Raw genomic sequence first — 10,878 nt, 5'->3', positions numbered from 1 at the left:
CAAAACCGAAATTATTTCAATCGGTTTCAAGCCCTGGTATTTATAATGATTATCTAGTTCTTGAGTTACAACAATATAAAAAAAAGTCAGCAAGTGGGTAAAGCTCTGCTGTACATTAGTGAGTGGGGTGGACCTCGGACTAGGGTAGGTTAAATTTGAATGCAACGATAGGTGTCATTGTATACGAAAAACGATTCTGAACGGAGATGATTTGTCAGGTTAGAATATTTAACGTTAGATATAAATATAAACAATTTTATGAATTTTGCAATTTTTTTCATGAACTACAAAATAATTTTCAAATATTCATGATTTTGACGAATTTTTGTCGAAATTTGAACTTCAAATGCTAATAAAAATTGTGCCTATGTATTCTTATAATTTTTTAATCACTATAAGAATAACATATGAGGAACTTTGTATTAAATTTTCAAGTATTTTTATTGGGTCAAAAAAATTTTATCGACACTTTAAAAAAAAAATTTCAGAAAAATTTCAGTTGTCTATAAATAGCTCAAAAAACTCAAAATATTTTGAAAATTAAATCATGTAAAGAAAATGCCAATCTAAATAACTGGTAAAATTTTCAAGTATCTACGACTTATACTTTTTGAATAATAACAAATATTTAAAATCGTTTTAGGATAAATCGTTATCGTTAGGTACGCGATTTCGTAAAAATTTAAAATTCAAACGCACATAAAATTTTTCCTAAAATGATGCTTCGAGTTTTCTCTATAGCTACTTGAAGAAAAACCTATGGAAAACTTAGTGTTGTATTTTTAATCCTTAGTATAACTTGTGTTTTAAAACACAAAACATTTTATGATTTTTCAACTTCAAAATTACTTGCAAATTTTCGCGTTTTCGACAGGTTTCGTAAAAATGTGAACTATAAACGCTTATAAAAAAAAAAATTGTGACTAAAGATTTTTAATTTTTTTTTAGCTACAATAAGAACAACTCATAAAGAACCTTGTATTAAATTTTCAAGTTTTTTTGGTCATCCAAAATTTTTTTACCGACACTTCAAAAAAAAATTCGCATAAAAATAGAAAATTTCAGTGGTCTATAAATGACTCAAAAAAAGTCAAAAATTTTTAAAATTAATTTAACTGTATATAGTTAACACTAACATAAACATTTGGTAAAAATTTCAAGTATTTACAGTGATTAGTTTTTGAATTACAACCATATAAAAAAATCGATTCGGTCGAAAACTGGTTTTGCATAAAAATTCCCGTTTTTCTGTCTTTTTTTTTGTTTTATTCGATTTTTTTGAGAACTGTTGGAAAATGTTTACTTTTTACCTCTATAATGCACCAAGGATATTCACTTTTACATCGGAAACCACCCCCATTGTTTGAAATTGAATCATTATTTCGATAAATTTGAAGCTATGCTGTACACGAACACAAAAAAAACACATCATTGTAAAATCAATATATTCATCACTTCGTTCAAAATCTAAAATGAAGAAAATAAGTAGGTAACCTCTCTGCTATACAGTAGGTGTTGGAACGTTTAGGTTAGGTTCAAATAGTTTTGTTTTCAAAAGTACAGAATCATTTAAAATACAAAACGATTTGTAATATCTGTTACTACAATAATACATATATATTTTGCTTTTAACATTTTCGGAATGGCAACGTTGCATTTAAAATTATAAAGAATCGTTTTTATATGTATGAAATTTGAGGAATAGTTTATAGCCTAAGCTGAGCGCCGCAATGGATGTACTGATTTTAGGATAAAATACACATATATATATATATATATATATGTATTATTTTATATTTTTCATCGAGTTTTGTAGCAGTAAAAATACTTAAATTTTTAACTTTTAAGGAGTGTTCTAGTAGAAAATCGAATCTAGTTTGTACTTTTAAAAGATTAAAAGTGAAAATTCTTAGTTTTTTTAAAAATTGACCTAAAATTAAAAAAATTAAAATAAATAATAAGGCGAGCGGAAATTTGTAATCGGCTTAGTTTTTTTGCTGTAACTCAAAAATAAATAGCAGCAAATCCATTAAATTTACACCAACTATGTATTTTAAGATTTTTTACACGTAGGTACTTATGATATGATTTTCACGCAATATCAAAAAGTTAGAAAATATATTAAGTAGGTATTTGGCTATTTTAGAAATTATTATTATAATTACTAAAAAAATATTTAAGATACAGTCTTTTCTTTTTATTTTTTATAAAAATTATCATAATCACCAAGGACGCTCGCAGAAATTTTCACCTGGGGGGCAAGGTGTATATTATACATATATATATATATAATGCTAGGTTAGGTTAAGTAAAATTCTCTAATAGGTATACAAACATTGGCAACAAAAGCGGGGGGCATGGCCCCTCCTGCCTTCCTTTCGGGCGTCCATGATAATCACTAATGTTTGCAAATTATTTTATAGTTTTTTAATAATTTATAAATTTTTTAATTTTTAAAGCTAAAATTTGGAAATTTATTACAAGGCTGCTATAGCTTCTTATAATAATATCTAGTTTAAGTAGAAACCAATAAATAATGAAATGCCATGATTACAATGATATTTTTAATATATGTAATAGCTATGTACGTTAATATTATCTCAAATTTTAAGTTTTATTTATTTTCACAGTGAACCTATTCACATTATTTTACGATAAGGCGTGAAGGTTTTGACTCAACTTAGTATAGGTAATATAATATAAATAATAAACACTACTGTAATAATTAAAAATCAATAAAATAATCAATGCAATTCTTTCGTCAAAGATGAAATCTTTTCAATGATAATCATTGAATTAAAATGTAATACATCCATTACTGTAACCATCGTATATTCGTATAGCAAAGTGGTACCCACAATAGCACTCCTTTTTAAATAAAAATTTGATACAGAGGAAATTGGTAAATATATATTTAAATAAAAATTAATACAAATTTGTATGCGATCAGGAATTCACTCTTGAAAATCAAATATTAGTAGGTACTATATTTTATGTATATAATATATGTCGCTAAAATTTTTTTCGATTTTGGCCTTGGGTGATTTCCTCTTCTCTCTTCTCGCCATAACCCGTAAATATACTTACGATTTGCGTGCCATCTAATTCCACCTCACCTCATACAATGATCCAGAACCATCGAATTCAGCAAGACGCATATAATATTATAGACTTTATTTACGTACAGACAATATTATAACTATTTCCACGATTGTGCCTTTTACTCACTATTTATTTTAAGTTTTAACGATATATTCGTGTGTATGAAGAAAAAACAGGAACTGTTGAACAATCATCTTAAGTTTAACTATATTTATTCTGTACTTACCAATATTATACACAGTAACCTGGTTTAAGGACCCAAGATACAAAGCTAACGCATACTAACAAATATGTTGAGTAAAATAAAATAATAATATATATTATAACAAATAAGTATTATAATAGGTTCTACTATTACTATTATAACTTAAAAGTATTGAATAAGGTTAGGTTAACCTACGAAATATCGTAAACATTAATAGATTTCGAAATAATGAGTGTTCAATGACAAAATAATCGCCTTACCTATATAATACGTTTAATTTAATACGCGCACACTGGCCTGCCACTATATCCGATTCACAATAAATTGTAGATAAAATGTATTTTAAAGACAAATAAACGTTTTATTTGTCGGGAATACGTGCTTAGTTATGGTGGTCAAAATAGATATAAAAATTTTAAACAAAGTACATTTTAAAACTTAGCTCCTCCCCTGTTCATAATTTCCCAATAGATATACTATCATAGACAAGAATAGAATAGAAAATACTAGAGAGCCTAGATAATAAATACAGTCTCTTTAGAAAATACTATTCTACCAATCTAAAATTTGCTTATACCAAAGTTCATAGCTCATAGGTAATCTCCTTCTATAAAAATTGTTTTTTTTTTCATATGATTACTCTATTATATTATTATCAACTATAAAAACTAATTTTAAGAAATTAAGAAACATTAACTACCTAGTTCGATTTTTTCGCCCTCTCAATTATTTGAACTACTTGGTAGGTAGTACAAACTCTCCGGAATTCGAATTTTTCATAACTTCCATCAACTTTAAAATATCAAAAGTTGCGTGTATATAATTATCTCCAACAAAAACCAAACGGTGAAAAAAGGCCAAGTTCTAAATTGCTCCCTCTCAAAAATTTTGGCCTATCAAAGTAGTGAAATCTACATTGCAGCCAAGTTTGCTATTTTTTAATTCATAACCTCACTGCACTCCTACATTAAAGAGCAACACCCCTTTTTTGTTTATATTATTTAACACTTAAAAACTATACGAGAATTGTCTTATAATTTTGATGATGAGTCAGTCAGTCAGTCAGTCAGTAACAATATTCAAAATGTTGACATCCTCCTGTTTTGGAATGACACAATATTAAGGGCTCATATTCTTACAGCGTCTTAAGCTACTTAAGATTAATCTGTGTTTTAAATTTCAAAAGTTTATCTTAAGATGAAACAAAGATATATGGGTTAAAAAAACTGGGCGATTTGGTTCGTGTAAAGATACACTGTCATTCCTGGAACTTGGCCTGGCGCTTTGCCGTGCGCTCAGATATGAAATTGTATTTTATCTTCTGTTTAACTTATAAGTTAAAAATTTTAAGTGCGTATAAAATGGGTGGTCACGGCCCACGGGTATCAAATATCTTTATTTAATTAGTAATTACATTACCGATAAGAATAGCTAGCACACCGCCATAATATATAATAATATAGGGGCTTGAGCTAGCAATCAAGTTTAATATTGGCCGGTTTCACCATCTAGAGTTAAAGTGTGAGTAAACGGTAAATCGGAGTTAGCGAGAAAAATGTATTTCACCACCTCGAGTTAGACAGTAACTTGAAATTAATGAAAATCTTTAATCCCAGATTTTAACCCCCAATATTTCTGAGTGTTAAGAGCTAACTCGTAGTTTCAAATCACTGTTTACCGTGATATTAACAACCATTGTTGATAAATATTAAATAGGGGGTGTTGTATATTTAAGACGTGTTTTTATTTTATCTTATTTCATTTATTGTGAAGAGATTTTGACGTTTTAATACGAAATATGTACCGTAAAATATTATTTGATGACAAAGTTATTGGGATGCAACTGCTGAACTGTGCACTACATGGACGTACGCAGAAAAAAATATTGGGGTGTGTTTTTGAAAATCAGTTATTGAAAAGTAGAGCTTTTTTCAAATTCTTTTGTACTCATCGCGTCAATATACAATAGGTATAATTTTATTTTACTTAGAAATCCTGTTTAAGTATTTTTATTTTTATTCAAATTTTATTAAATCAATTATTTTAGTTTGTTAGTATTACATTTTCATTACAAAAACCAAATGTTTCGGGGGGTGTTTGAACTTTGAACACCCAAAACAACCCCCTCCCCCTGTGTACGTCCCCGGCGACCTAGAATTTTTTACGAGAGTTAACGATCTTGAATTGTACGACGACTATGATTTTATAAATCGATTTCGTCTTTCAAAAGCAACTTTTAATACGATCTTAAGACTTATAGAAAATGAAATATCTCCTCCTTCTACAAGGTAAGTAGATTTAAGTTAAAAAGTATTAATATACCTGTAGTGCACAATAATGAATCTATATTATACCCACTGAGATAGATATATCTAAGTATATCTTAGTCCTTGATTATACCTAGGTATATAATAATTATAATAATATAATGTATTATACTATTATACAGTATACACAGATATGTATAATAAATTAATAAACAAATAATATAATATAAATTATAATATGTTTATTATACATATCAGCTGTGGTATTATATATTATCTATGATAATGACCGTTAAACAAAATTTGACCAACCTCCTTAACAAAGTTTAATATTAATGGATTGGCCACACTGACACAAAACATCAGCCCACCGCGGCTTCCACACGTAATCAAAAACATAACCTTTAAAAATAATATATTTTTCTAATATTGTCTAAGTTTATTCGAGCCAATTGAGCTTTCGTACCTTTTGCATTTTTCAGTAATTTATTCTGTCAATTTGACTTTTTTCAGTTGACTCGATAGCTCTCAATTTTTCTGTCATGGCTAAGAAAAAAGATTCCGAGAAGCACGAAGACGGCCAAAGAGGAAAATACAATAAGGACGATGCCGACGCCAATGAATTGGAAAATTTTGTCGATGACATAACTGACGAAGGTAAGGTAGAAAATTAACGGACTGAGTTTCCACTCATTCGTATAACTTATTAATTTTTAGAGCTGCTCGGTGATATTCTGCAAAAGAGACCCAAAGTATCTGATGGCGTAGACACCGTCATTATAGTTGACGGTGTTCCCCAAGTCAACCCTGAGCGTTTTGAAAAACTTAAAGTAGTTATTACCAAGATATTCGCCCAATTTGGTAAAATTCTTAACGATTATTATCCAAAATCAGAGAACGGTCACACTAAAGGGTAAGCACTAATATTATTCTGGGTGTTTGTGTTAATTATTTTTTCAAAACCATTGTTTACTTTTATTAGTTACATATTCATTGAATATGAAAAACACGAAAGTGCATTAGAAGCTGTCACACAAGCTAATAATTACAAGCTTGACAAACAGCATACCTTTTTAATAAACTTATTTTCCGACTACAAAAAGTGAGTTAAATTTATGCTTTTTTTTTATCATGATTAACAATATTATTATTTTTAAGATACAATGACATTCCTGAAAAATGGGAACCTCCTACTGTACAACCATTCCCAGAAAGGCCTAATCTGCAATATTTCTTAAGTGAACCTGATGCGTTTGATCAATATTATGTTTATAACATAAACAGTCATATTGAAGTTTGGCTGAATAGCAACCCACAGCCGACAAAATTAGTTGAACGTGAAGTAAGAACAGTTTTCAGATTATGCTTACTTTATTAATAACATTATTTTTTTATTCAAGAAATGGACTGAATCTCTAATAATGTGGTCACCTCTTGGAACATACTTGGCAACACTACATAAGCAAGGTGTTGTGCTTTGGGGTGGACCAAATTTTACAAATGTTTTGAAGCTATCTCATCGCAACGTTCAATTTGTTGATTTTTCTCCATGTGAACAGTAAGTCAATTATGTGTATGCTTATCAATATTGTATTTTTTATTAGTTTCATACTTATTTTTTTAAATTTAGATATTTAGTGGCTTATGCTCCATTAGATAATGGTGAACAAAAGTTAACTATATTTGATATTCGTACGGGGGCCGAAAAACGATCATTTATTTCAGACGCTCCAATGGCTGGTAATGTATTAAGGTGGTCAAAGGACGACAAATATTTTGCTCGGATTGGGCACAACACTCTAAGTGTATATGAAACACCAGTAAGTATTTAAAAAGTAGTAAAAATATTATGTTGACAGATATTATTAAATAAATGTTATTTGTTTTTTAGTCTTTTGGTTTACTAGATAAAAAAAGTATAACGGTCAATGGTATTCGAGATTTTAGTTGGTCTCCTAGGGATAATGTACTTGCCTATTGGGTTGCTGAAGATAAAGATGTACCGGCTCGGGTAGTTCTGTTAGAAATACCAAGGTTAGTAAAACATAAATTAAAACAATAGGTATATCTTGTATATTATTATCTTCATATGAAAAAAATATTCTTCAAACTATTATTATTGTATGTTAATTTTATAATATTGGTTTTTAGCCGCAAAGAAATTCGAGCAAACAATTTATTTAATGTAGCAGACTGTAAAATTCATTGGCAAAAAGCTGGTGACTACTTATGTGTTAAAGTTGACCGTTATGCTAAAATTAAACGTGAAAAGGGAGATGTAAAATATAGTGTAAGGATTTATCTAATTTCATATTTTTCATAATTTATAAGTTTTAATATATTTTTTGTTTAATAAGCTTAATTTTTTTTTTATAGGGTATGTATTTCAATTTTGAAATATTTCATATGAGAGAAAAAAATATACCTGTGGACAGTGTTGAAATTAAAGAACCAATTCATGCATTTGCTTGGGAACCAATTGGTTCAAAATTTGCAATTATCCACGGTGAACCTAGTAATAATAGTGTAAGCTTCTATAATGTGAAATCTGGCCAAGCTCCTGTTTTATTAAGTAAGTTTAACATATTGCAACATTGTTAGAGTAGTTTTAAACATAACCCAATATATTTGATTTTTTAATTGTTAAAAATGTTTTAAATGAACATAAGTGAAACCGAACTCATTTCATGTAGTTCATTGAACTATCTTAAAAATTAGATGAGTTGGTGAGTAAAAAATATTTAAAATAATAGAATTATTAGAATATTACACAGAGTGTCAAGTATTTCTGCTATAATTCTATTAAATACAAGATTGTTATTATTATTTTATAACTATGCTTGATCAAAAACCTTAGGGATAGTTAATTTGAAGGGCAGGGAGGATCAATCAAATTATATTAACTGCTCATTTAAAATTAATTTGGTACCACTTATATTACACATACATTACTTTTACTGTTATAATTTTATTAATAAGTTAACCGCCATATGTTTATTGACACTCATAGTTTATCATTACTACCAAATATTATAATCGTCGGAAACTGAATTTGGTATTATATTATTATTATTATCTTTTCCGTGGCATATATAATGTATTAAAAAAGATGCCATACCATGAAATATGAAATATTTTTCATATTTTTAAATGTTTTTTTCAAATAAATAGTATATACAAATTTGGAATATGACTAGCATACAACAATTTATTGTATGACCGCTGGCAGTCATATGGCAGTTGTGTTTAATAAATGTAAACATTTATATTCATATTAGTCGTTTATGAGGGTTCTATTTCTAGACAGCCTCCCTTTTCATACTACTTATCATGTAAATATTTTCCACATCATATTATATCCTGTTTGCTTATTTTACTCTTGTTACAGATAGTAAATTTTCTTTTTTAATTTTAAAAAAAGTTCATTTATTGTAATTATAAATTACTAAAAAAAAATTATTGTTTTCTTATAGAAAAGTTGGACAAACATTTCTGCAGTCATTTGTTTTGGTCACCTGCTGGACAATATATTGTTATTGCTGAAATTCGAGATTCTGGTGCTTTGGAATTTGTGGATACTGCAGACTTCACCACAATGTGCTCTACAGAGCATTATAAAGCAACCGATATTGAATGGGATCCAACTGGAAGATTCGTTGCTACTGGTGTTAGTTCATGGAAAACTAAGGTATAAATATAATTTAAATACATTTTTACTTAACATTATATCAAATACTTATTTAACTAGTCAAGTTTTTTATACTTTAACTGTTAAGTATTTTTATCTTATGATTCCTCTAAAATATACAATATTATATCATTAATAAATTATACCTGTAATTAATTTATATGAAATTATTAATATTGGGATTTTAATAAAACAATGCTGGTTCAAATTGGTTAAATGTTTTTAAATGTAATGTTTAGGTTATAAATTCTCAAAATATACTGTCTACAATTTGTCCCTTACGATTAATGATAGCATAATACAATATTATTAACGCTGAAACTACTTCAGCTTGGATGCTTTTATCCTTAATGATTTTTTGTATAATGTGACCTTTTTAATTTAATTTAGACAATACTGCATTTATTTATTTGTAATATAATATTATATCAATGGTTTTTAGGGAGATACAGGTTATTGGATATGGTCATTCCAAGGAAGAATATTGAATAGATTCAATACAAACACTTATTGTCACATGCAATGGAGACCCCGGCCCCCTACTTTGTTGAGCGCTAAACAACAAAAAGATACCAAAAAAAGTTTGAAAAAATATACTTCTCAATTTGAAACGAAAGACAAAATGCGAATGACCAAAGCCTCTAAAGTAAAATTTAATTAAAGTTATTATAAAACAAATGTATTTGATTTAAATTTTTCATAGGAAGTCATTGATAAACGTCGAAAATTGATTAAAGAATTTGAAGAATATCGCAGCAAACGTTTAGATGATTGGAATAAACAAAAGGCTGAAAGAATGGCTATTAGAAGTCGTAAGTAGAGTTTTTGTTAATAAATCTCAATAGAAACTCGGCATTAACATATTGGTACAATTTCAGTGCTAGACATTTTTATCATTCTATCTCAACAAGAAACAATATTAATGTATCATACATATTTTATTTCTTTCAATTATTTTGTTTCAGATATTGATACTGATGAATTGGATTCAGATGACAAGAACGTACAAGTAGAAAAAGTCGAATTTTTGGTTAAAGAAGAAGTAACTGTAATTGATTAAGCATTTTGAATGATTTTTGATGTAAACAAAATATTTAAACTGTCTTTTTTTTGTTATTGTGTAAGAACAATAAATACAATTTTGTCTTGAAACAATAACGCCATTTAATATGGCCAATATAGTTCTTCATATTCTTATAAATATTTTCAATACTATATTATATAAATTAGGATTCAATTTAAATTTCAAATACAGAAGAAAAAAATATATATTCAATAGGGTTTGTTCTAACCCCAGTTCTAACAATTATATCTCAAATCAAAAATACATTTTTACATGTTAATTGTTTTATTTATTTCATAAGTACATGTCCAAACATTTTTTTTATAATACTACTTGTGTATATTATATAATTATTATGAATATAATATATATTATTTAATTATAAATAAATATCACAATTGCCATCTAGGTATAATTATTACACAGTGATCATGTGTATTAATATTAATTATTGATTTATGACAATAACAACAAAAATAATTATTACCGAGTGAGATTATAATATAGAGAATAAAAATGGTTAAATTAGAGTACATTGTGTTATTGTTATAAT

General features: G+C 27.7%; 1 protein-coding gene across 1 annotated transcript; it reads left to right on the top strand.

The window, feature by feature from the left end:
- The first annotated feature begins 5,992 nt into the window (after positions 1-5,992).
- Positions 5,993-10,605, top strand: LOC114132745 (eukaryotic translation initiation factor 3 subunit B). Its single transcript, XM_027998293.2, has 13 exons — positions 5,993-6,231; positions 6,292-6,487; positions 6,557-6,676; positions 6,733-6,916; positions 6,975-7,132; positions 7,205-7,394; positions 7,466-7,608; positions 7,726-7,864; positions 7,951-8,146; positions 9,048-9,262; positions 9,705-9,908; positions 9,966-10,074; positions 10,228-10,605. Exons 1-13 carry the CDS (start codon positions 6,117-6,119, stop codon positions 10,320-10,322), a joined length of 2,064 nt encoding a protein of 687 aa, XP_027854094.2. The 5' UTR covers positions 5,993-6,116; the 3' UTR covers positions 10,323-10,605.
- Positions 10,606-10,878: the final 273 nt, after the last annotated feature.

This window comes from Aphis gossypii, chromosome 2, assembly GCF_020184175.1.
Source record: "Aphis gossypii isolate Hap1 chromosome 2, ASM2018417v2, whole genome shotgun sequence".
Classification (NCBI taxonomy): domain Eukaryota; kingdom Metazoa; phylum Arthropoda; class Insecta; order Hemiptera; family Aphididae; genus Aphis; species Aphis gossypii.
Note: the sequence above shows the minus strand (reverse complement) of the source record. Positions and strands in the feature narration are given on the sequence as shown.

What these genes read in the sequence shown, in the direction of transcription:
- LOC114132745 (XM_027998293.2), top strand. Translation starts at nt 6,117, where the DNA reads ATGGCTAAGAAAAAAGATTCCGAGAAGCACGAAGACGGCCAAAGAGGA. An exon ending in GTTCTGTTAGAAATACCAAG is followed by an intron (nt 7,609 to 7,725) that starts GTTAGTAAAACA and finishes ATTGGTTTTTAG; the next exon opens with CCGCAAAGAAATTCGAGCAA. An exon ending in AAGAATGGCTATTAGAAGTC is followed by an intron (nt 10,075 to 10,227) that starts GTAAGTAGAGTT and finishes ATTTTGTTTCAG; the next exon opens with ATATTGATACTGATGAATTG.